This window comes from Piliocolobus tephrosceles, chromosome X (assembly GCF_002776525.5).
Source record: "Piliocolobus tephrosceles isolate RC106 chromosome X, ASM277652v3, whole genome shotgun sequence".
Lineage (NCBI taxonomy): Eukaryota > Metazoa > Chordata > Mammalia > Primates > Cercopithecidae > Piliocolobus > Piliocolobus tephrosceles.
Genome location: NC_045455.1, coordinates 7280164 through 7308070, shown reverse-complemented (window position 1 = coordinate 7308070; position 27907 = coordinate 7280164). Strand labels below are relative to the sequence as shown.

Below are 27907 nucleotides of genomic sequence, written 5' to 3'. Positions count from 1 at the left end.
AGAATTTAAATCTTCTGGGTGTTGTCAGTCTTTCTTAAAGGTAACACTGATGCCATTTGCTCTATCAGCATAAAGTTGATATTTGTAAAAATAGCCATTAAATACTAATTCACAAGTATATTAGATGTACATATAAACCCTATGTTAAAAGCATAAACAAGAGGAAATATAGTTCTAAGACTTCTAAATGTTTGACCATCAAAAAGTGAACCACCCTCTCTTTAAGACTTAACATAACTTTAAAAAAAATTGCTTCAACATATGAATTTAAGACTTTACTTTATTCAGCAAAATCATTTATTTACACAATGGGGAATGCTGGTTTGAGTTTGTCAATGAAATAAAAACAAACTGAACAGAGACCAATACTGAACTGTATATGTACTTTGTATCAGAGTTGACCAACTGTTTCCTTACCTGTATCAGGAACATCAAGAGCAACAGTATCACAAGGACACTGGTTTAACAATACACCACATAGGTCCAGTAATACCCTGGGGATTTCCCAATGCAATCACCAACTTTTTCTTTTTTTATAAATATATAAAAAAACAAAAAGTCAGCAAAACCAGCATTATGATGTAGCAGAGTATAACTCTGAAGTCAGTGGGGTCAGTAAAAGCCTTATCAGACCATCCATAGTTTTACAATGTGATCTGCTCTTCCTCAGACCACTAATATAGAATCCAAACAGGTGAAAAATATGTCACTCTTTAGAAGTCAACAATGATCTGATAAGGATTTGACTTAGTGGAAGGAAAGAAAAAAAAAAAAAAAAAAAGGGAATTGCAGAGCATAGCCCCTATTAGAACAAGCTAAATTTCCAGATTTTACAAATTAAAAAAACGAAAACAAAAACAAAAACAAAAAACCACTTCAACATGAAGCTACCATACAAAGTTTTTCCATTTTTCTTTGTAAAAAGTTCAGAGTTTGCAATTTAATCCTGGGTTTTTAATGAGAAGGACAGTTTTGGCCTGGACTTCCCCTTGCCCAGGATAATTTTTTGTTCTTCTTTTTGTTGACGTTGCCGTTCTTGTTCTAGTTTCATCCTTTCCTCATGAATCTTTCTTTGTTCTTCAACAATTCTCAACTGTTCTTCGGCCTGAAAGTTAAAAGTAAACATTAATTACAGAAATGCATTAAAAATTATCACATGTACCCCCACAACAGGTGTATCTGTTATTTATCTACAAAAAAAAGTTAATGCAAATGCAAAAAAAAAGGGGGTAAAAACAAGGACTTTCTATGAATTCCATGCCTTCTCAGTATTTTAGTTATGAGGTGACAACTTACACACAATGGCATGTGTCATAAAATTTGACTAAGGTCATAGAGTTTAAGTGGTACAGAAAAAAGAATTAAAAGAGAACCCTTTATTAATTATAGCTACATTTTCTTTCATTTTTAATGAAAACAAATGAACAAATTATGGAAAAGCACTTACACATTTGGGAAATAGAAATTAATTTCCACAAATCACATGTTGAGATCATGATAGATTTTGTTCTATACCTATTTTTATCTCTAACTTCAGTCTACCAGATTAATAGATTGTTAATTATAAACCAAGGCACAGATTTACTCAAAGAGCAGGTTATCTACCAATTACCATATTTATAGTTAGAAGCACATACACACATACAAAAAAACAAAAACACAGGAAAAAATCTCCACTGTGGCTTTTTGTGTGGTCAAATCATGCTGGGAAAAAAGGGACTATATTATAGTATCAGTAGACAACCAAGAAACACCACAGACCCAATTACCTGAAGAAAAATATTAGAAAACCTTCTGACCTAACTATAAAGTGCTACCGAATTTCAAAGGGACACTGGTATAACTGATTCCACTCCTTCAGTGCCTTCAACTCCTTCCATGTCAAGCAATTTCTTTCCTGCATTCTTCTACAGATTCCCCTATTTACCGAAGTCAGGCCCTTCTCCCGCTTCCTAGTGATACCATACACACATCTTCAATTCTCAACCAAGCACAATTTTAATACCCTCCCCAAGGGGGCATTAGGCAATGCATGGAGATGATTCTGACTGCCACAACTGGGAATGGCTCCTGGCATCCAGCAGGTAGAAGACTGGGACAATGCTACACATCCTATAATGCAGAAGACAGCTCCCACAACCACGAATGATCTGATCAGTGCCAAAGCTGAGAAAGCATGCTCTAACTCTGGAGTTTTTTAGTATCAGTTATCATGATCTATCGTTGTTCCCTTCCTTCTGTGATCTTAAAACATTCACTGCATCCTTTGAGCTGCCTACCTATTCCTCCCATCCAAAGTCAAATTTTAGATCATTGCTTCCATCTCCATTATTCTACTAAAATTATCTTCTGTATGGTCAAAATCTATCAAATTCAGTGACTTTTCTCTTTATTTAAATAAATTATTTTGTTCACTTAATTCCTTTAAAAAATGTTCTCTTTCGATACATTCTCTAATGCCACACACTAAGGTTTTCCACACAATCACTTCTTTTGTCTCCAATGATAAACTTTTTTTTTTAAATAAAGTGTAATGTGACTGGATTATAGGCTTTATGGCAGAGGAAGATGGAAAAGGTAACAGGACTCCGCTATGCAACACAAAATGTTAAAATTTTATCTTAAGTAGCAAAAAGAGAAGAACACAAAGAAGTTTAGACAGCAATGTGGCATAGACCACAAGACAAGTGTTGGAACAAATCAACAGCAGTCAAGTAAGGTGAGAGATAACAAAGACCAGAATTACAAGCAGTGAGAGAATCTGGCAGGTGAGCAAGGTGGAAAATCCAATAGCGAGCTACAATGTATCTTTAAAACACAGCTTTCTCAAACCGTTTTCCTACCCTACATTTACACCTGGCTGCTGGACACACCCACCCGGGAGACCTAGGACTCGCTTCAAAATTCAACACGTTTAAGATTGAAATTCTTCCACTTTATCCTTAAAATAAATCTGCCCTTTACATTTTCTCTTCTGCCACTCAAATTCTATAGCTTTGTTTCATCTCTTCTTTCTCAGTCAAATTTCTTAATTCTTGTTTTATATTCTCTGACTAGAGTTTACTTTCATTTCTTTTGCCAGTGTGCCAGTTTAGGGCCACATATCTTTTGTGCATCTAAAATGGCGCCCGTTTCCAGTGTGTCCTTCAACCCATCCTACACGGTACTGCCAGACTCTCCTTTCTTGACCACTGCTGGCTCCCTCGTGTCCTCAAATTCCCAATGATATCCACTGTCCATGGCATACAACTTAACTTCCTAAAGTATAATGTTTCTCTAAGACTTAAGATTTTCTACAACCTGGCTCCAGCTTTGTTTCTACTCCTCTTCTAAATTCTCCTTTCTATCTTGTTCCCCCGTCTTTTGCTCATGCCATTCTTTCCTTCTATGGAAATCCTACCTGTACATCAGAATCTATTTCAAATAGCCACTCTCTTCCTTAGGCTTTCACTGATATTACAACACAAAGAATTACCTGCTTCCAGACATCATTAGTGAATTCATATGCCAATCACTTTATCCAGTTTTCATAAATCATCACAAATTTCGGATAAGAACTTAGTGTGTGCAACTGAATCAAGATGTAATAAGGGTTCTCTGCATGTGTGCGTGTGCCTAAGAAACATTTTATCAATATAATCACTCAGGTTCACTTTCTTCTAAGGTTCTAACTCAACCCTAGAAAAGCATACTAGAGTCCTGGAGAGTGAGGGTACACAAAGCAGAACATCACAACTTTAATCCGTAAGAGAAATCTAATGAACATTACAAATATACCATTTTTTACCCTATAAGACAGAAATTCAAAGTGTGACAGCACATTGCTGTGGTTTCAATGCCACCCAAGTTCACTGCTAGAATTAATAGGCATTGTTAACAGTATTAAGATGTGGGGCATTTAAGCAGTGATTAGGCCATGAGGGGTTCACCCTCATGAATGGATTAATTCTATTATCACCCGAATGGGGTGTGGCTTGGTTACTGTGGGAATGGGCTCCTGATAAAAACATTAGTCTGGCTACCACTTTTCTGTCTCTCTAGGGCCCTCTCTATCTAGCTTGCTCGCCATGTGATGCTTTCCACCATGGGAAGACCTCACGGGATGCCTGTGCCATGTTCTTAGGCTTCCCAGCTTCCAGAACCCTGAGCCAAGTATTTTTATAAATTACCCTGTTATAGCAGCAAAAACTGGACTAACACACATATGCTACCATATAAACAGCACTCTGACGCTATCAAAATTACATCTTCATAATACTTTATGCCAGCAAGTACATTTTCTGGAATTTACATTATATACTTGTACAGCAATGTGCCAGTTTTACACCCATGTGAAACTGATATATTTACAGGGTTACATATTACAACACAGTTTATAGAAAGAATGGGAAAAAACCCAAATATCCACCAATATGGGGTACATTAGATAAATTACTGAAGATATATAAAGCAGAATATTGTATAGCTATTAAAAACAAATAAGAGAGGAAAAAAGGAGGCCCCTATGTTCTGCAATGGAAAAATCTCCAAGTTACACTGTTAAATGAAAAAAATAAGTTCCATGTATACATGCTACCTTCGTGCAATGAAGGGAGAACTAAAATATTATGCATTTGTATCTGCCTGAATATGCGCTTATAGACATTCTGAAAAGATTTTAAAAACTCGTACTGAGTACACCTTTTGGAGATGGGGTTGGGAATGTGGGGATTGGGTTGGGGGGAAGTAAAGGGACTTCACTCTTTCTCTTCCTAAAAAAATAAATTTGAACCCTGTGATCGTTTTGCCTAATTAAAAACAAGATTTTTAAAGTAAAGCAATTTCCTTCAGAGAAAATACTAATTCTGCACTTTCGATTGGGTGAAGAATCAAGTTTCTTCATTTAGGTCTACAAATACAGAAGGCAAAAGTGTGTATGTATGTATGGCTCAACAATGTTAATCACCAGTGCTAGGCATACAGTGCCTACTAGAAGTATTTAATGTAATTATTTAAAAATGAGGTGAATATACTATCTATACACAAACATTGGTATTTTGTTCTACTATGGCTTTACACTAAGCATAAATCTGAATTACACTTTGACAAAAACAGAAAAGACTATTCAAACACAAACAGTCCTCTCTGATTTTAATATAGCCTCTCAAGTGATAAAAGCTGGTGTCCTGTTCATCCACCATCTGTAAGTGTGGTATGACCCTATACCTTATTTGCTAGGTTATGTTCCTAAATCCTACCCTCTCTCTGCAGTAACTTTTTCTTTCCTGATGACTTTACTTACCAGAGAATACAACCATTGCTCCTCTCCCCGCTTGTTTCACATTTATGCACAAGAAAGCAGCATTTGCATTGGGGGGTTGGGGATGGATGGATGTATTTATACAGATGAGTAATACTAAGCAACTCACTCACTAGGATTATGTAGTGGAAAGCTTGGAGGCCGAGGAGAAAGCTAACATCCACAATACCAGAACCATTACACTGGGGCAGACCCTCCTAGCCATTATGCCCGTAACCCTGTTCAGTATCACAAAGGTGGCTTTCAAGCTTGTACCCCAAGCTAAAGAGTGACTGGTGAGAATACACAAAAATTAAATGTTCCATTATAGTTAGAAGGCCTACTTACCCCTCCCAGTAACCTCTGCCCTATTTATTTACTTATTTTTTTAAGACAGTCTCGCTCTTGTTGGCAAGGCTGGAGTGCAATGGCACGATCTCGGCTCACTGCAACCTCTGCCTCCCGGGTTCAAGTGATTGTCTTGCCTCAGCCTCAGGAGTAGCTGGGACTACAGGCACGTGCCACCACGCCCAGCTAATTTGTTTGTATTTTAGTAGAGACGGAGTTTCATCTTGTTAGCCAGGATGATCTAGATCTCCTGACCTCGTGATCCGCCCACCTTGGACTCCCAAATTGTTAGGATTATAGGCATAAGCCATCGCGCCTGGCCTCTGCCCTACCGTCTTTATCCAGAGGATCTACTGATTTTATAAAGATTACTTTTCTAAGCATTCTGTCTTAAACTGTCTATAAATTTAATCAAGGCAGTCCTTAGCAACATTCCCTATAGCAGAGATATTGAAATCTATTCTCTATTTGAAATATACATAACTTTATAAAATTTTAAAAATCCAAACATATAAATATTTCTTATCGAGTGATTATAGAAATGGACGAAAACAGCACAATTAGAAACTATGCCACTATTCAGAAATGTGATTTCTACATTTTAAACTTTCCAAGATAAATAGCCTGATCCACTCTCCACTCTGCCATTTCTAATTTTAATTCCTTTATTCATCTTCCCTTCCACATAACTTTTTAAATGTACATCCCACTTTAGATAACCAATGAATAAAAATGAAAAAAATATATTAGATACGATTAGTTCTGACACAGTAAACTATGTCAGTCAATTTTTCTAAGGTATTCCATGTATGATGTGAAACAACAGAAGGGTGAAACACAAGGATCCCCTCCATCCCTGTGACAACATATTTATTCTCACGCTTACCTCCGCGGGGTTTCTAATATGACAAACCATCATTATGGGATATCATTACCTACCATCTAAATTCGTATCACCACCTACTCCCTTCACCCCCTTTTATTCTTAATTCCTAATTTGCTTCTGAGCCCTAACCAGAAACACCTTTAAAATCCGTATTTTTGCCAACAGTTTTTAAAGGCCATGTATGCATTTTCTATCATGTGACTCAAAATTGGAGTCTCTACCCACTGTCCAATTCCAAAACCACTTCCACATTTTTAGGTAACATATTACCACAAACTGAATAGCTCAACATAAATTTATTCTGGAGGCCAGCAGTCTGAAATCAGTATCACTGGGTTGAAAGCAAGGTGTCAGCAGGGTGTCCATTCTCCTTTTGGAGTCTTTAGGGGGGAGTCTGCTCCTTGTCTCTTACAGCTTCTGGTGGCTGCCAGATTCCTTGGCTTCAGCCTACATCACTTCAATCTTCAAAGCCAACATTTTCAAATCTCTCTCTTCTGTCTTTACTTAGCTTCCTTCTCCTGTCTGTGTTATATGCTAAAATTTCCCTCTGCCTCTCTAAGAATACATGTGATGGCATTTAAGGCCCACCAGATAATCCAGAATAAACTCCCCATTGCAAGATACTTAATCACATCTGCAAAAGCCCCGTCCTCCTTGTTATATATGGGCACATTCAAATTCCAGGCATTAGAATATAGACTCTTTTCATGGAGAGAGGACAGAAGGGATTTTTCAGCCTACTATACAAACTCGTTTAAAAGAAATCCCTGCTTACATTTTCAGAGCCATCTCTCCATTGCACAGCAAACTCTGGTTAATTTTAAACTTATGTATGTGGTACACATTTGATATATAAGCAACTTTAAAACATGGCACTATCTTTTCCTCTCTCGAACTGCTGAGATACCAAACTGGTGAAATACAAAGTGGTACATAACACAATGAGCTTGGCAAGGGGTGAGAAGAAAACTATTTCATTAGTAAAGAGATCTGTAAATCTAGAATGTATAACTTGCATATACTTTAAAACTCCAAACACCCCCGTCTCCCATCAAAAGTAATTTGTCCTTCCTTTGATCAGTATGTTACCTAAAATTTTATTAAAAACTATCAGTCTATTATCATAGTTTAGGTGCTTACACCAGATTCACTAATCAGGTTGCATGGTTTGTATTTTAACATCTTGACAAGGGTATAGTTTGAGGATTTCTTCCTCCTGCTGACACAACCTTCTGGAAGAGTGTTTTATTCTATAGCAAAACCTATCCCCAATTTTTAAGTCTGTTTCCCTCTCCAAAAAAGTAAAGTTCATATACATTTCGGAACAGTATCTTAAGACTTTCCAAGGCACATCATAAAAACACCATGGAGAAGACTTCGAAAAAATTTAAGCACTATTTTTAACAAAATTAAAATTTTCCATTGTATTACCAACCCTTCAAATACCTAAAGATAGTTATGTGTAGCCAACACAACTCAAGAACAAAGAACAATCTGCCGAAAAGCCAAATCAAGTCATATTTGGATGCTTTTACTTTGTAAATAAAGTATGTTTGTCGGTTAATACTTTTTTTTGTCTCTGTTGACAAACCAAGTATCTTGGTACACAATGTGGAATTGAAAAAAACAGTAACTAGCCATGGACTAGAGCATTCAACAATGATTTTCATACATGGGTGAGCTCATGTGGCTAGGCTAACACATTCCTTATCAGTCATTACGGGATTCAATCTGTGAACTTTTGTCAAAAGAGGCTACTTAAAAATCAAAAGTATGACTTTAATTTCTTTACTATTATTTGTATGTGATCAAAAAAGTGATATACATTATTTGCAGCATGTAGAAACTGAAGAAAAGTATAAAGTTACACATAAGACTAACAATTAAGGATAACTATTTTTAGCATTTTGGCTTATTTGTGTCTCTTAAAATGTGCAAGTATGTTTCTCAAAATAAAAGGATCATATTGGATATACAAATTTTGTATTTAGCTACCTCCATCCTATTTTGTATTTCCCCTGAATTATCAAATACTTTTTGGCTACAAAAAAATCCACTGTATAATAATAATTAATCCAACAACACTTCTATTTTAAATAATCTGAGAATATCTTTGTATGTAAATACATTTGTAAATGACTCTATCTCATGAAATAAATTCTTAGACACAGAATTAAAGTTTTTTATATTTACTGATTTACTGTTAATTGTCTTCTGAAACCGTTACACCCATTTAAATTCTCATGATCATCAGGTAAAGAGGTCTCTCTATCATAACCTTGCCAGCACAGGACACTGTGAAAAACAATGGCTTTAGGGGATTTCTATTAAGGAAAAAGAAAAGAGCGGGACATTTCTTTGCTTCTCTACTGAGGTTGATATATATTTTCAGAAATTTGTTGTAGTTGCTTCTCATCCTACCTGTGCACAAATCTCCTTTTTAATTAGGAAATTAGTCTTTATCGATCTGTAACATCATTGTATTATTTTTTCAGTTAAAATGTTTAAGAAATCTCCTTCCCCACTTCCAGGGTACTTTCATTACCAACTTATCTTTTCTGTAAGCCGCTTGCCACACAAACTTCTTAGCACACGTAAGGTTGGATGGCCGCTACTTTACTACAGCTACTTCTTCCAGTATCTCAAGTTTCCACGCCCTTGCCTTTGTTTTATTCTACTACCCCAAAGGCCTTTGCCCTGTTTCATTTCCTCACACTCTTGTCCGCCTCCCAATAGAATTTCCATCTATCCATCAGGGCCCAGCTCAAGGCACTACCTCTTTCAGGAAGGTTTCCCAGGCCACCCAGGGCAATGATGTCATTATCTCACACTACCTATACCACTTACCAAGGATTTCCATGGTAACAAACTTTTTTTGGAGTTGTCCTTATTTCCAAAATGTGTTAAATTATTTAAAAGCACTTAATGGCTTGTCTACTTTTTCATCAAGTTGCTTTTCTCAATACAGATTTTAGTAGTTACCTTTGATCATCCTTCATCACTTTCTAGAGGCCAGAATGTTTCTAATTCTTCTTGCTTTATATGGTATCAAGTACTTTTAATAGGAGTTTGAATATATTTTACATATTTCCCAACAAAGATACACAAAGATTAAAGAATAGTGCTCAAAATTGAGAGGAAAGGGAGGGGAAAAGGCAATAAAAGTGTAAGTGGGCCTCAATGTGCACCTTGCCATCTTTATACATTTTTTGTCTCCTCCTACACAAAGAATACCCTACTTTTCCTGCCAGCATATGACTACCAAGAGAATCAAATAAAAAACTTTTCTTGGCCAAGCGTGGTAGCTCACACCTGTAATCCCAGCACTTTGGGAGGAAGATGTGGGCGGATTACAAGGTCAAGAGTTCGAGACCAGCCTGGCCAACGTACTGAAACCCCATCTCTACTAAAAACACAAAACGCAGCTGGGTGTGGTGGCAGGCACCTGTAGTCTCAGCTACTCAGGAGGCTGAGGCAGGAGAACTGCTTGAATCTGGAAGGTGGAGGCTGCAGAGAGCCGAGACTGTGCCACTGCACTCCAGCCTACGCAACAGACGGAGACTCCATCAAAAAAAAAAAAAAAATCTCCAGTACCAATTTACTATGCTTCCAACTTTATTGAACACTGTAAGCAAACATGTTAAATATGTTTTAATTCTTACTCAACTTTCTCAAATCCAAGCCTCTTTTTCCCTAAGATATGTTTTTTACTGAAGTTTATCACAAGCATGCCATCAGAATAGTGTCACTCTGGGCCAGGAGTGGTGGCTCACACCTGTAATCCCAGCACTTTGGGAGGCAGGGATGGGTGGATCACCAGAGGTTAGGAGTTCAAGACCAGCATGATCAACATGGTAAAACTCCATCCCTACTAAAATAGAAAAATTAGCCGGGCATGGTGGCGGGTGCCTGTAATCTCAGCTATTCAGGAGGCTGAGGCAGGAGAATAGCTTGAACCGAGGAGGTGGAGGCTGCAATGACCCGAGACTGCGCCACTGCACTTCAGCCTGGGCAACAAGAGCCAAACTCCATCTCAAAAACAAAACAAAATGAGAATAGTGTCACTCTGATCAAACCTAAATCTGTGCGATCTGGAAAAGTGCTCATGTTAAGTATGGCCCATAGACCACTTACAATCTACAAACTAATCAATCCCCAACAAGGACAAATCAATATAAGTGTTTTAGAAGTTTTTACAGCAATATGACCTCATTTTTCTAGTAATTCATCTTAATTGTATTTTGCAAAATAGAGGTCTGAGTCAAACTGGGATTAAAAAACAAAAACTGAACATTTACTACCATTTGAGAAGCATTACGTTATGACTAGCAATATTTTTTCCAGTGATCACACACCAAAAGTCATATTTTTATTTTTCCTGTGGGCAAACAACAGAGGACGGTAAGAATAATGTAAGGAGGCCAAGCCATCCCTAGCTACCACAGGGTCAGAAGGGATCAAGATCTTGGCAGGGCACACCAAGCTTCCACGCCACCCACATAATGAACCCAGCACAGGTATCCAATCTCTCTAACACGTCCTAAAAGGAGGTCTAGTTCCACCTGCTCAATAATTTTGCTTCAATGATTTAACTGTCAACCATATTTTTTCCTCTTTTCTGAAACATCCAGAAAAGAGGAAACCAGAGTGTATTTTACCCTTCAAAGCTCAACCTTCTAACCTCAAATTCAGATTGTACACTTTCCCTCTTCTTCCTAACTGCACTGAGGTTCTCTCCTTACATGGAATCCTGGAATCACTAAAAAAAAAAAAAAAAGTTATCACATACTTATTCATAAGCATGCAGCAATGTAACTTAGAATGACTCATCCATTTCACATTCCTATTGCCTTTTCGACTGTAGCAGATTTTAAGATTTTCTTTGGGAAAGTGGATTACGGCTTTCCAATAGATTCCATTATGGCCTTCACAAATACCAGGTGATATTTATCAAGAATCCATTGTGCCATGCTCACTAAGTTATGTGGAATATTTCTAGCCTTCTCTCTTATCCAGAGGACACTATCCTTAAGATGATGATGCTCTAGAAACAACTGCCCCATATTAACTTTTTACATTCTTATTAAGGTTATTTATGGTCCTCCTTCATCCCCACTTTCAATGGGATCCATGGTTAACTAATTAGACCCACCCGGATATTTTTCTGTGTATTTATAACCACAAAATTTCTTTATACCATGTAACTGGAGCTTACAACTTGCTTCCCCTCACCCCTATCTTTTTATATTACATAATTACCGAAGATTCCAGTTCTTGTTAAGAGTATAAACTAGGAATAGGAAATTACTTTGGTGCACTTACTATCAAATAAATACTATCTACTCCTGGTAACAAGCCAACTAATACAAAGTAAAACACTGCATATTATAGGTGGTTTAAATATACCCTCAAGCTTTTGTTGTTGTTGCTATTAGTTTTTTAGGCATATGAGAAATGTGAATGAGGTTAGGAAAAATAAAACTGGGGATAGAAAACAAAACAATTTCCCCAGAACACTTGTTTTTTAAAATCACTGCAAATTTTGGAGTTCTGTCCTGATTGGAAGTAAAAATCTCAATTGTTTCTATCTTTGACTCAAAAAGCCTTTAAAGTTAGTCCAAAGAACCCCCTCAAAAATAAGTCAAATTATACAGCACAAAAGTCCACAAAATCTGAAAAAAAGGAAATAAAGCAAAATACAAAACACTTTTCACATATGCTTTACACTTACCAGTTTGGCTTGTGCTTCTGCAATTTTTCGGTTATTCTCTTCCAGTATTCGCTCTAGCTCCTCACGTTTTGCACGTTCTTCCTCCTAAAGGGGAGGATATGTTAAGATATTAGAAACACAAAATGTTTATTTTTATTGATAAATATTTACTAATCTTCCTCTGAACTTTTTTGATATGACTTACAGGGTAGCTTTATAGCTACCTTCTGTCTGACAAATGATAAACTGTGCAGTCACTAAAATTGGTTTCTAGCACTAAATTTAAATCATCCCTCCCAGTCCAAACAGCAACCAACTAAACCCTCCCTAATGATAGTTTCCTGGCAATTATTACTAATACTTTAATATCACACAAATCAACAAGGACAACTACAAAACTGGATAGTATTTACCAAATTAAAAAAATAATATATAAAATATAAATAAAGTGAATATTTGTCTCACCAATTATGTATACCTACGTATTCTTTACCTATACTCCTTTAATCAGCATTAAAAGTTGAATATTTACTGTCTTGTCCAGTGTCCTGCAGAGTGTGCTCCTCGGCTGCCATACGCGCCAGCTTCCTCTTTAAAATGATTTGTACTGTTAGCTTGGCAATACCTGCATCAGCAGCTCAACCATTTATAAAGAAACAACATACAAGGAAGGCTGAGCTGAGGAATGCAGATGTTTATGGTAAGAAGGAACAAAAAATGTAATTCATCATTCCTAAGGCAAACAATTAATAAGAAAAATACATTTACTGTTAGTGAAAAATACAAATGGTAATCCATACTTCATGGAACTACGGGCTTCTTCCATGGGGAAAATGGACTTAACATTCAGATGTTGACAATTTCGGAAGGCAGCTTATATTGTCATCTACAATCTGAACTGAAACTCAGAAATCCAGGGGATGCATGGTCAGGAAATAAAATTCTTCAACTTATTTTTTCTTGGAGAATTTAATGAGATTTTATAATGCAAACTGTATGAAGACTGCTTGATGGCTTGGGCAGTGTTCAGATCACAGCATACATATTCAAGTGATTTTAATATTTGGAAAGACTGTCAGAGGAGTTGTGTCCGTGTAAAAAAAAAATTGTTAATATGAAACAAAAAAGCAAATGAAGAGAAAAAAATCTTACTATGATTAATAACTCGCTACAAGACAGCACCATTACTCCAAAAATATCTTCATTATTAAAAGCACTGATATAAATAAAAATTTCATACATTCAATTTTATAGTCTGTGAAACCCACTATAAATATAAGCATGCATATCTAGTTAAAGACAGGACAAGGGAAAATGCATTTTAAAAGCTAAGCTTACCAGAAAGCAAAGAGATTTAATATGTCAACTTGTCCACAATAATGCCAAGATGAAAAATGACAATGAGTCTTAATTATTTTGAGTCAAATATTTCAGTTCAAGAAAACAACTACAGGATTTCCTAGGTCACACACCAATGGGATTCATATTCAGTATGCAAACTATGGTGATAAGACACTCAGGGCTGTAAAGTAATTTGCCTTGAGTGTTTCAGTGACTTTCACCAAGTTTTTGGATCCTGGAGTAATCAGTGCAAACAAGCTATAAAGCTTCAGTAGCAAATTACTGTCTCACAGAAAGACATTTTCAACTTCTGCTCCAGCTGCTGATAAAACAAATCATGTGTTTAGCTTGACTCCAGACAAGGACAACCTGTTCCTTCATAACTCTCTAGAGAAAAAAAGGAGTTGTTAGTAGATACTAAAAAAAGTGGATAAATAATCTGGATATTTTTCCTAAAAAGATTCCTTGAAACACATTAGGAAAATGGAGGGCCTTATGATCGGAATGCTAGAATTAGTCCATTGTGCTGAAGCAGGGTTTAGGGGAGGGAGTGAGGGATAAAAGAAGGAAAAAAAGAAGAGTGAGAAAACCTATTTATCAAAGCAGGTGCTATCACTCAATGTTAGGCCCTGCTCTTTTTAATCTGACTGAAGGCAAAAGCCTCTCACAGTCTAGGTAACAGAGCGATAGAATAGAAGAATATACAACCACAGGTGGATTTTTAACCTTTTCCCTTTACCACTCCCTGTCTCCCCACCGTCCTCCCAAAAAAGAATGTAAGTCCTGCAGCCATGGCAAAAGTTTCAAACACTTCTCAAATAGCCAGTTCCATTAAATCAAAAAGTATCCTTGAATATGTTTTATGAAAGCTTCCAACTTTTAAGTTATCAGTCAGCACTTCTGAATAGGCTAAAAAATTAACTTTCGCAGCAATGTTAAGTTTAGACGAGAAAGGAATTAGATAGTCTGTATTCCATCTCTTTCTGAACTGAGCAGGAGGCAGAACCCAACACTGAAAGTTTTGCCATGGACTGTCTCTACTTTCCAAACGACCGAGCGTTACCTCTCTAGCTTTTTGTGCTGCAAGCTCAGCTTGTCTCTGTCGCTCGAGTTCTTCGAGCAACTGCTTTTCCATGATGCGTTTGGCTTCCTCCACCCTTCGGAGAACTTCTCGTTCAATTTCATCCTTCCTTTTCTCCAGTTCTTCCTCCACCCTTTTTGCCACCAATTCTTCCACTCTTCGTGCTGTTTCTTCCTCGATGAGTTTTTCTTCTATTTCCTGCTGTCGACTAGCAAACAAAGCGAAGAAAACGAGTTAGATATTTATTTTTAAAACTGTAAATTTAAACAAAACTAGTTTTAAGTCTATCAAGCCGTTGCGCCTGGTATTATTCAGTGATTTTTTCAGAATTCATTTTCACGTCACACATAAGGAAATGACAGATGCCAAAATGTTAACTGATACAGAAATTCAAATGAATATAAAATCTTTTTTTCCTTTATCATATTCTAAATACAGGAGAACTGGTATACACAAAAAGCCTACTTCATTAGTTTTAATTTAGGAACGATAAATCTGACACAGAAAACTACTTGTTATCGACTTTATAATCAGAGGACAAGTTGTTAAAATGTATAGATTTGCTCATTTGCCAACCCCTTCATCTGGGGCTGAGCTACAAAGTAGTAAGCAGAAATTACGTAGCAGGCAACTCAGACTGGCTGAATTCATTTCCCGCTAAGCAAAGAGAGAACAAACACAGACTGAAGAGATTCAGACTGTTGGAGTAATAGAGCGTAGTTTTTACTGAAATTATGACCAACTTAAGTTTTGAACTGAAGTTCTTTAGCTTTATAGTTCCTACTGTCTTTTCTTCCTTTTGCTAATTGATTTTCAATTAAAAGCTCCTCTAGAAATACGAAAGTGGGTAAAAATATGATACTACAGTTTTAATTACTCCAATCCCATTTTGATATTATAAACCAATTTACTCAAAATAAAATGCTGTGCTGAAATTACTGACATTCATCAAGGCACCACTGTGGAAATTCTGTACATTTTATACCAATGATATTCAGTGATAGCCACTGGTCACATGTGTCTGGTCTGAACTGAAATTTAGTATGAAGAAAAAGAATATAAATTATCTCCAATTTTTATTTGATTGTGTGTTAAAAATGATATTTTGGATAAAAATATACACTATAATTTCATCGATTTCTTAATGTGACTACTAAAAATTTTTATATTGCATACATTGTTCATACTATTTCCACTTAATAGCACTCTGAGACAATAATTTGTGCTGAATGAATAAATTCTGAGGCTCTTGCAGTAAATCTAAATCCTCAGAGGCCGATTCACGTTCCAACTTTCTCACAACCCTCAAAATTAAATAAAACCCACAACCTTTATCTTTTGATGACTCAATTGACATACATATATATGAGAATCATTCAATTTATCTGTTTAGTAAAGACTTTATCGTTTCGAAGTGACCTTTAAATATCCCAATCCACTTCAACTCAACTCTACTCTACAGGAGGATTCCATTCGCACCCAAGGGCTCTCATCTTCAGCTCCTGTTACTTATTCACAGTGATAACACACTGACACCAGTGTGTCTTCAACAATCGGATTCATTTCAGCTTCTACATTTATTCTCTACATTCTTCTGTCAAGGAGATAGCAGGTACTAGAGAAAGTACCTTTAAGGGCCTAGACGTTTGCCAACACCCATTCTCAGGACTCTGTTGTTGTTTCTTAAATATTTCCCTTTTCCCTTCCAAAACTAAGTTTTCTTAAAAAAAGATATGAAAGCGTAAGACTTAACTATGCTCCTTTATCTACAGTAAGACAGCAGGTATCTTCCCCAATACTAAAAAAATCAATCACCAGGAGCATAGAAAAGGAAACCGGATGGCAACTTCAATAGAAATTAAACCACAGTTCAATATAAAATGTTGTTTCTCTACTTCATCCAAAGGGAAAGAGAACTAATCAATGAAATGAGGCTGACAACTGCTGAATCTGGATGAGTACACAATAATAATAGTAATCTACCTTTGTGTATATGTAAATTTCTCATAATAAAGTGTGTACACACACACTTTTGCTAGTTGGTTCTTCTGAAATTAGTAAATGTAGAGAAGCCTAAGAAGAAATTTAATATTTAAAATTTCAAAGCCAGTACGATGTGACTTTTAACTAGCAATACTAAGTGGATCATAGTACTACTAAAAAAAAGGATAATGTAACACAGTTCCAATTAAAACTCCACACAAAGTAGAAAGAAGGCCCTAGGAGTAAAAAGTTGCCAACTTAAGAATTTGATGAAGGTGGAAGAGAACTGATACACACTCAAGGTTATTTTTGGCAGTCAAGCCATCCCTCAGCAGAAGTGCAGTGGCTAACGGGGCCTCATTTCCATAGCTTTGGCCAGTAAGCAGAAAATGAGCCAAATAAATTTACTTACAGCAAAAGCCAAATCAGAATGTTGTAGTTCCCTGCTTCTATTTCCACTGATGACATCAAACCAGAAGGCCCATATAACAGGCAGTACAGGCAGGCCGTGGACTGCTATGCTGGTAAGGAGTCAAATCTAACTACAGCTCAGCGACTTTATAGCCCACAGGGAGGGAGCAAGTGGAAAGTCCCACGCTCAATTGAAACACTGGAGGATGAGAAATGAATGACCTAGTGCAGTTTCTCACAAAGCTGCTTATCTATCTCCCTTTGTTCCTGGAGGAACTGCAAGGCATCCGAACATGAAAACTAAGCTTTGCAATGGGCAGGGTTCTGGGTTCCACAGCAAAACTGTTTGCCTTCAAGTGTTAGCAAGAACATAACTTCGCTGTTTTTCTTGGTAAAATTAAAAATGCTACTTCAGTAATCAGAAAACAAATTTTAAATCAAATTTTAGAACCAGTGCTGATGGAAAGCTCAATTTTATGCCCTCGCCATACACTGAATTCAGCAAACCTACATAGATGCCAAAGCTAATGATCTCAAGCAAGCACTATACCACTACCCTACATTGGTTTCTGCAGGACAAATGAGAGGCAAAGACAAGCACACAGATTTAACTACCAAAATGAGCACATATACAACTGAATAAAGCATGAGTTCATCTTTACTTACGGCAAATGTATCATCATAATCAATGATAAAACCACTATTATGTCTACTCCCATAAGTGGCACTGAACTTTCCTGAGTGGGTCATTAGTGTCTTGCAAAATAGGTATCACCTAACAGCCTATTCACTCCTTAAAACCCTTGCCATAGTTGTCACCCTCATGATGTTCTTTTCTCTAACGTTTTCCTCATGCTTCTCTGCTGAATATCCATTCTCCTGCCAATAATATGCTATACTGATGAAAGCATTAAATCAAGATCTTCCAGGTTTCCAATGGAAATGGTGTAATACTAGGTTCTACTGTATCTGTGCTCTCAGGTATTTTAAAAAGACTAGTCACAATGAACTTTAAAATGCTAACGATTAAAAACAAAGCAGTAAGGCTACAGCACCTCATCACTGTTAAGAGTATTACTCCATAAAGAGTAACTGACACCATTATTTTAAAACATCTCTAAAACGTAGGAACTCAATCCTAGGGGCTTACTTCTAGGAATCGCTTAATAATTATTAGCAAACAGCATTTACTTATTACTTAATAAGTAACATATAATATTGTGCTTTATATACCATATAATCATTTAAATCACATAATTATTCCTATGCATTGGGTATGTATCTCATTTTTACTGAGGCAACTAAGAACAAGGAGCTTAAGTTTCTGGACTCACGCACACTGGATGTTGCTGAGCTGTTTCTCTGAACCTACGTAGATGCCAAAGCTAATGATCTCAAGCAAGCACTATACTACTACCCTACAATGGTTTCTGCAGGACAAATGAGAGAGGCAAAGACAAGCACACAGATTTAACTACCAAAAAAAGAAAGAAAGAAAGAAAAAAGTATAGGCCAGGCACAGTGGCTTACACCTGTAATCCTAGCACTTCGGGAGGCTGAGGGAGAAGGATTCTTTGAGGCCAGGAATTCAGGATCAGCCTGGGAAACACAGTGAAACTCTGTCTCTACAAAAATAATAAATAAATAAATACACATTCTTAACATCAACTAGGTCTTATGCCTTAATGCTCTGTCAGAGCCTTAACCTCCAAAAATATGCGGTTTCATATACTCAATTTTCTCCTAAAAGCTCTTTTTTGCTCTCACAATGAACTGTCCAAGTATTCTAAGAATCACTCATATAGATCCCAGTTCAGTGTAGACACTCTAGTTTAGAAGGCTCTTTATCTGTCATCCAGTTGAACACAGAGGATATCGGAACCTAGACATCCCAGGCTAGAGTAAGTTACTATGCCATTCACATTTTCCTGATTTGCTGCAGGTCATTTTCAGCTGTCTATTTTTTCAACAGTTCATACAACATGCATGCAGCATCTCAAAAGAGCATTTAAGTAAACGGTGCTACTGGTGTGGGAGAGGGGTGAGAAGAACCACACTGAATGGCTGGGACACAGGGATGAGAGGAAGATCTTCTGAACTGAATTTTGAACCATGTGAATTGCCTATTCAAAACTGATGGCAAAGGTCTTAAAAAATGTAAAGGCCTCCCTTTTAAGCATCAAGATTACAACTTGTAAGATCACTTCTTAAATTCATCAGGCTTGGTCTGGCTCCATGTAAGTAAGTTACATTAAATAACATTACTTACTGAGAACTAGTATATGCCAAGTATCACCTACTTTAAATACATTATCTCTAATTTTCACAATAAGCAAGACAGATTATCTCCATTTCACAGATTTAAAAACAAGGTTAGAGGTAGGTGATTTATTCAACAACTCAGAATTGTAAGTGGATAAGGTTTCCAATCTTACCAAATAATTCCTAATTAGCTAGACCCAGCGGTTGATTCTTATTTTACAATCTCATTCCATCTAAGTAGACTTCTTGAAAGGGCACCTGACACTATGCATTCTTACCATATTCCTTTCCGCCTCCACCATTGGCTTTTCTCCCTCTTCCCAATTGCAAATACAGGCATGTCCTCAGGTTCTTTCAGTCCCTTGAATGAACTGCTCTCCTCTCTCCACACTCTCTGTGGGTCATTCCATATACTCCCAAGGTTTCACTGACATTCAGAGAAGCCCATCTTAGCTAGGCTTCCGTCCCACGTGATCAACTCTGGATAAACTCAGTACAGTGGATCCAAAACCAGTGCTCACAGTGGAGGCGCCATTCTCTTATTCCCTTTCCCTTATCCGCTATTCACAAAGTTTCTGACATTTTTACCAGTACCTGCCACACGGTTTGTTACCAAAACATTTGGTAGATGAGTTGCAATAGCCACACTATAAACATGAGAATCAACATTCTTTTTCTGAAGTCCCACATTCCATTTAATATACCCTGAATGTTCCTTAAATCTATCCCTCTTTTCCATTCCGACAACCATCCCACTACTCCCGTGTAAACTTCTGTACCCACCTCTTACTTTCCATCCTATACAACAATCCAAACAAAACAGGCACCCTGTCATTTACCTGCTTAAAATCCTTCCTGTTTCTAGGATGAAATCCAAGCTCTTTAACATGACATAAAACAACCCTAACATGATTCCCAGACTCTATTTACCTCTCCAGTCACTCCATGACTTAAATATTTATAGAACTTCGTGTTCTAAGTCAACAGTCACCTGATTATTCCACTTTTGCGACCATTTCCTCTATTTTGGCAGAAGTCGCGGGAGGAGGCTCTTTTCTGTGCTCCACATATGTCCTACACCTTGCCTGTCATTGTCATATTCTTATCTCCTCCACCCTCACAGGATACTTCCTTTACACAGTTTATATTACTGTCACTAAATTTACTACACTGTATTATTGCCTATTTAATGATCTGTCTTTGAGCTAGATCAAGCTCTTGGAGAAGGGCCAATCATTTTTATATTAACAGCACTTAGCACAGTGCCTGGCACTTACTAAATGCTCAATAAACATCAGTTAAATGAATAAACTAACCAACAGGATATGTAGACTGAAAACTATTTCCTTCCATTCCCAAAGCTCCAACACAAGTCTTTCCACTGTTTCTTTTGCAATGCTTCCAAGGCATTAGAATATATTAAGTAATGCCTATTGCACGGCACCCAGGAATTTAGGGTACAGGTGGCTGCTGGCCCTGGCCCCTTCTCCCTCCTAAATACTACTGGCAGTTTGTGTCTTCCCTCAAACCAGAGAACCATACAGCCTCTATTTGCCATATTTCATTCCTGAATTTCTTCTCTGCTATCCATGTGAAGCCTGCTAAATGCTTCTATTTATTCTTTGCATACCAAGTTTCTTTTCATTTTTCCTACAAATCTTAGCTTTCTAATGAAAGGCAAGTCATTACTCTATGGAGGACTCCTTTGTTTTCACATGAAGAAATTATCTCAGCAATGTCTTAGGTAACTTTTTATACATCCATCTATTGATAGCTATTTGAGAACTTTACAGCTAAGGGCCTTGTTGCAGACCCAAAAGTTGGATTCTACAAAATCAAGGTTTAATCTGAAATAATTACTTTACCTTTGTTTTCATATATGTCACTGACAGTTCTAAGTACAGGAAAAATAGGAGTGTTGCATGTGTTTTAAAGGAATGCTGGAAGCAAAACAGCTCCAGGTGCAGCTTCCTCTGTAGTAGTCGTGCTCCAGTCCTACCTTCTAGTAACTTTGATTTTAGGAACAAGCTGTGTGTGTGCTGGAAAATCTACCTAACACAAACCCAACTACAGAAAACTACAAACCCTACAGACAATTCAGTACACATAAACTCGCCTCGAGAAAATCATAAATTCAGTAATGTTCTTGCTTCATGAGCACTTTCTAAATATTCACTGAAGAACTGACCAAACTGACCAAGTATGGCTGGTTAAATAGGGAGTTAGCAGGACTGTTCAAATCTACTTTTCAAGGTGGTTTTTGGGAACTGAATATCCAGAGCATCAAAGTATGATGATCTTAAAGCAAAACACACAACAAATCCTTAAACTTTAAAACCCAAAAGTTCCTGTAGTTTGGGATTATTTATCCACATCTACTTTCATAGCCAGAAATACTTGAGAGCTGACACTTTCGGAAACACATTGTAACTCTAGTTTTCACTATTCTTCATGTGAACAACGCCAAAATAAAAGCAACTATTCCAGTGTCTTCTGAAGAAGCACAGTGCAAGGAAAACAAAACTCCACGTGTTTGCTAGAGAAATAGAAAGCAAGTTTAAAAAAGGGTAGACTTTGGGATGGTGATTACACAGGTGAATTCAAATGCCAAAAAAACTCATCGCACTGGACACTTAAGGTCTGTGCCTTTTTTTTTTTTTTTAACATCTCAAGAAAGGGGTGAGGGTGTAGGCTCAAGGGGAAAAAAGCAATCCAGACACCTTAACAATAGGAATACACTAAAGTGAAAATGCATTTTTCTGGCGGACCACCTGAAGTGTATGATTCTCGAGAGTACTTAAAGTTCTGTCCCAAATTTGAGCTTCAATAGAAGAATGCTTCTGGCCAGCTGTGATTCGCATCGCAAAGGTTAATTCCCTTCTCTCTTCTTCTCAAGCCGACCAGCAAACGCTCACCACCCTCCACATCTGCAGACCAGCTCTCTCCCGGCCTCACGAGCCGACGCAGCTCTCCGACCTCACTCCGAACTCCACCCCTACTTCCGGGACACCACTCCTCTCACGCGCCAAAATCGCCTTCTCCTATTTAAGCCCTTTCTACTCAAGCCCTCGAATTTTCCTTCCTGGACAACTCCTGGGCCTGTCCCACCCCAGGCCTTCCAAAAGCCAAGCCTGCCGGCCCCGCCGCCGCCTCTCCGGCCCGTTCCCGCGCCCGGGGTCCCCAGCCCCGTTCGGTCCCCGCCATTCTCGCAGCCCGCGCCGTCCCGCCCCGGCCCCACGCCCTGCTCTCCGCACGCCCCAGTCCATCCCTCCGCGGATGGACACTCACATTTTTCGCTGCCGCTCGAACTCCGCTTTCTTCTCCTCCTCCTCTCGCTTCTGCTTCTCGTCCAGGCTGCTGCGCTTGCTCACCGTGCGCCCGAAGATGTCGATGCGGTCGGGCGGGGACGAGGCGCGCTCCCGGTCCCGCTCGCGCCGGGACACGGCCGTGTTGGTGGAGCGCGAGCGGGACCGCGACTCCCGCCGCCGGTTCCGTTTACTTTCCCGAGATTTGGAACGCTTCCGCACGCGCTCCTTGTCCCGGGATCGCGACCGGGACCGGCTGCGCTTCTTGTTGTGCTTGCTGCTCTTAGTGTGCTTGGAGCGGGACGAGCTCCGGCTCCGAGACCGGCCCATCCTTCCGGGCGACGCTCTAACCGCTGGCCTCAGGCCCCTCACGCGGCCAGTTCCCCTCGCCTCCGCCTTCGGACGCGGGCTGGCGGTCCTACCGAGGCCGGAGGAAAGAAAGGTGTTGGCCAACGGACTTTCTGCCTTTTCCCGACGTCTACCGCTGCCAAGAAGGCCGCCTCCACCGAGAAAGCCGCAGCGCAAGGCGCCCCTAAGATGGCAGCTGCGGCTGCACCGGCCGCCCTTCCCACAATGCTCTGCGCGGAACGTGCCGAAGCGTGGGCCCCGCCTCCTGACGATTTTTACCGAAGGCAGGCGAGCGCTTCCGAGCGGACTCGTTTTTCTCCGTCAGTCTTGGCGGAAGCCTGAGACGCAGTAGATGGAGACTCTCCCTTTCGCCTTGGCGTACTCCGTTTTTTTCCTTCCTGGTAAGGTGCCAACGCCATGTTGAATGAATTAAGCACGTTTTAGTGCGATTTAAGTCCTGCCTCGCAGAAATTGATTGATTGCATTATCTTCTAGGAGCTGGTCTTGCGGGGCAGCCCTAAAATGTATATCCAAGTGACTTGCTCTCATCACTTGCTGTCTTGAGCTTACTTTCCTCGTTCGTAGAATGGAGATACCACACTTTCTGAAGTGCTTATGAGACTTGCAGGAGGTAAGTATGCAACAGGTTTTGATGAATGTAACCTAATGCTTACTTACTATAGGGTTTAATGTGCCTTCTAAATGCTTTAATGTATTAACAAGTGCTTAATTCTTAAAATTCTGAATTAAGTACTACTATTATTGCCGTTTCAGAGATAGGACCCTGAGGTCCACAGAGGTTAAATAAGGGTCACACAACTAGTAGGTGACAGAGCAGGGACGTGCACCTAGGTCATACTGTGCAAAGCCCTTGCACATAACCAGCAAGCCCTCCTCAACCCTAGCCACGAAAAGCTTCGTCCCTATGTGGTACAACAAACTGTCATTGTTGAGCCCTAAAAGGAAAAGGCAACGTTAATATTTGCAGATGACAGGAACCCTTGAAAATCTAGGTGTCTCAATTTTAAAATTGAGTGCAATAATAAAGCTTAACTGAGTAGAAGAAAAACCAGAATTATTTGAATAAGCAAAAACGTATTAAAAAATGAAATAATATTTTCTCCACAATGGCAACAGAAACCATAAAATACTTAGGAATAAACTTTAACAAGTTACACAATCTTCATTATAAACCTTTACTGAAAAGGCAGTAATAAGACCCTAGTAAATGTAAAACATGCTGTATTCTTAGATGAGTAGTCAGTATCAAAAATATTGTCAATTCTTCCCAAGTCAAATTACAAAATTAGTGCAATTCTCATGAGAGTCCCAAATTCTCTTGGAGATAGGTGTTTTAGAACTAATTAATGTTAAGTTTTATATGGAAGATCACATAATTATCAAGAAAACTTGGAAACAGAGAAGAGAAGTGTATTAGTCTGTGTGGACTGCTGTAACAAAATACCATAAACTAGGCAGCTTATAAACAACAAATTTATTTCTCACAGTTCTGAAAGTTGGAAATCCAAGATCCAGGTGCCAGCCGATCTGGTCACTGGTGAGGACCCAGAGATTCACAGATAATTCATAGAAGGCACCTACTCACAGTGCCCTCACGTGATAGAAGGGGTGAGCTAGCTCTCTGGGCTCTCTTTTCAGTGGCATTTCTAGGATCTGAAAGTTTGTATTCCCTCAAATTCATATGTTGAAACCTAATCACCAGTGCAATAGTATTAAAAGTTGGGGCTTTGGGATATTGATTAGGTCATGAGGGCTCTTAACCTCATAACTGGAATTAGTGCCTATCTCAGTCATTCCCACTGCTATAACAGAATACTTTAGACTGAGTGATTTATAAATAATAGACATTATTTCTCAGAGTTCTGAAGGCTAGGAAGTCCAAGATAAAGGTACCAGCAGATTCAGTGTCTGATAAGGGCTTGCTATCTGCTTCCAAGACAGTGCCTTGTTGCTGGGTCCACAGAAGGGGACGAACACTGTGTCCTCACATGAGGGAAGAGATGGGAGGCAAATGGGGGGGCTAGGACACTCCTGTCAACCTCTTTTATAAGGATACTAATCCCATTCAAGAGGATGGAGCCTTATTTCTTAATCACTTCCGAAATGGCTTAGCTCTTAATGTTATTATAGTGAATTTTAGCCTCCAACATAGGAATTCTAGAGAGACACATACATTTAAGCCATAGCAATGGCCTTATAAAAGAAGCCCAGGGAAGCTTATTCACCCCTTCTTTACCATGTGGAGACATAGAAAGAAGGTGTCACTATGAAGCAGAGAGTGAGGTCTCACCGGACCCTGAATCTGCTAGTGACTTCATCTTGGACTCCCAGCCTCCAGAACTCTTGAGGGATAAATTTCTGCTGTTTGTAAATGACCCAGTCTGAGGTAGCCTTATAGTAGCCTGAATGGACTAAGATAGGAACTAATCCAATTCATGAGGGCGGAGCCAGCAGCCCCACCTCCTAATACCATCATCTCCCAGCAGCCCCACCTCCTAATACCATCAACTCCCAGCAGCCCCACCTCCTAATACCATCACATTGCTGATTAGATTTCAACATCTGGGTTTGGGAGGGGACACAGACATTTAGACCATAGCAAATAGTACGGGTTTGCCCTATACAAAATTGAATAAACTGAACGACAAGATTTTAGCACAGAAATAGGAAAACAGTGCAATAGAGGGATAGAGCTAATCTTTTACTTCAGATACATTCAAGTAAAGTCACATTTAATATAGAATCTATAGAATTACCCCCATTATAATAGAAATATTTCTGTCAATCTAACCGTCTGTCTGCACATATCTGTACCTGTCTATCCAGTGGGAATGAGGTATGTGGTTTATATATCCATACATGGTATGAATATATGATATGATATATGGATACATCTGGAATTTTTATATATATGTACATTACATATATATATATATAATCCAGAATGATGTCTAGTGATAAAGATAGTTATTTCCATTGAGTTAGTGTATAAATTTTCTAGAGCTGCCCCTACAAAGTACCACAGACTGATGTCTTAAATGAACAGAAATGTATTCACTTACAGTTCTGGAGTCCAGCAGTCCAAAATCAAATGTCAGCAAAGTTGGTTCCTTTGGAAGCTCTGGAAAAGAATCTGTTCGCTGCGTCTCACTTACGTCCTGGTGCTTGCTGGCATTCCTTGGCTTTTAGTCCCTGTCTCCATCTTTACTGTATGTCTGTCCTCTTCTTATAAGAGCACTGGAGATTGGGTGTAGGTGTATAGGGGATTGTGGAACTTTTAAAAGAGGATGATATTTATCCTGCTGAGGCTCTGGCCATGTCTTCTGGCTGCCTCCATAAAAAAAAAAAAAAAAAAAAAAAAGGAAAAAATGTGCAGGAAAGCCCCTAATTTACCAGGGATTATCTCTGAGGATGCATTGAAGGAATAAGGAACACACACATTTTATAGTGTAATTATCAAAATCTTGACATTTCACACTCCCTGAACTCACCTTATTTTCTCATGTCTTTCTTTATTGACTATTTTTTGCCACCAGAATCCAAATTCTAGGCATCTTGACTGTTTCCTGTCCACTGACACCCTATGGCTTAGCTAACCTCGATAAATATATGCCGAATACACCTTGAAAGAAAAGAATTGCATGATTTTTTATACTGAGTATAAGTTTGGCTTCATTTGTTTTGTTTTGTTTTGTTTTCAGACTCTTAAAATTTTTAGTTGCCTCTCTCCTCCATTCCCTTCTGCAATAAAAGTATTTCTTCAGTTCATGTTTGAATAATTAGGATAGCCAAATATAAATAACACATCATTCAAATCCGATCATTCCAAAGAACAATCTAAATGTAAAAAATAGGAGATTCATGAATGTATCTTTCCTCCTTAATATGGTTTGGCTGTTTCCCCACCCAAAATCTCATTTTGCATTGTAACCCCCATAAACCCCAAGTGTCAAGGGAGAGACTAAGTAGAGGTAATGGAATCATGGGGGTGGTTTTCCCCATGCTGTTCTCATGATAGTGAGTGAGTTCTCATGAGTTCTGATGGTTTTGTAAGTGGTATTTCCTCCTGGGTTCATTTCTTCTTCCTGCCGCCTTAAAAAGAAGGTGCCTTGCTTTCCCTTCACCTTGGGCCATGATTGTAAGTTTCCTGAGGCCTTGTCAGCCTTGTGGAAATGTGAGTCAATTAAACCTCTTTCCTTTATAAGTAACCCAGTCTCGGGCAGTTCTTTATAGTAGTGTGAAAATGGACTAATATACTCCTAATTCTTAAATTACCTATCCTCAATTGTTTTTGCCAACTTTTCAAAATTTGAGATGTATTTTGCAACATGCCCATGAAGCATCATAAGTATTGATTGCCTTGTTAATGGAAAATACCATCTTGGTTGCCCAGAGAGTTATGTCTGCACTTACAGTGTTGGTGGACTCTTTGGGCACCGTGGTGCCGTTCTCTATAGTGTTGTTTCTTAGAATCTCACCTACCTAACTTTTCCTGAGCTGTCCCATTTCTCCCTATCCCACTGACTCCCAGTCCCCTGGCAGGTTGTCTCCTTGGCAGCACTTTATTTGTAAGTTTTAAAAATGACATATAAGTGTGTTCAATAATTTAAAGGAAAACCTCAATACAATGAAAATAAACTTAAAAAAAACATGTTCATTAATTATTTAATATTCATCTCTCTAGCTAAAAAGTGAGCTCCTTTGGTTTAGGGCAGGTGGGGGTGGAGTGGGCGTCCATGTCTAAGATTGGGGTCATCCATCTCAGGCCTAAGACCTAGAAGCACATGATGGGAGGCGGTCAACAAAACATTCATAATGAGCAAATCCACATGGAATGTGTTGTCTGGCTTTTCTTAGCAGCCTGGGTTCTTTGAAGAGTTTTAGAGAGAATTCAAAATTACAGAATATTACATAATTTGAAGATGAGTAAACC

General features: G+C 38.5%; 1 protein-coding gene and 1 long non-coding RNA gene across 3 annotated transcripts in view; one reads left to right on the top strand and one right to left on the bottom strand.

The window, feature by feature from the left end:
- Nucleotides 1–249: 249 nt before the first annotated feature.
- On the bottom strand, nucleotides 250–23185 carry ARGLU1 (arginine and glutamate rich 1). The gene is made up of 4 exons (XM_023217628.2): nucleotides 22589–23185; nucleotides 14627–14852; nucleotides 12244–12327; nucleotides 250–1105 (listed from the first exon to the last, which is right to left on the bottom strand). The coding sequence occupies exons 1-4, from the start codon at nucleotides 22933–22935 to the stop codon at nucleotides 941–943; spliced, it is 822 nt and encodes a 273-aa protein (XP_023073396.1). The 5' UTR covers nucleotides 22936–23185; the 3' UTR covers nucleotides 250–940.
- Nucleotides 23186–23260: 75 nt separating this feature from the next.
- Nucleotides 23261–27907, top strand: part of LOC111546304 — a 211934-nt gene continuing 207287 nt past the window's right edge. For both annotated transcript variants that reach the window (XR_002732723.2, XR_004228693.1), the window contains exons 1-2: nucleotides 23261–23354; nucleotides 23449–23584. This is a non-coding gene — a long non-coding RNA (uncharacterized LOC111546304). The remainder of the gene's footprint in view (nucleotides 23355–23448; nucleotides 23585–27907) is intronic.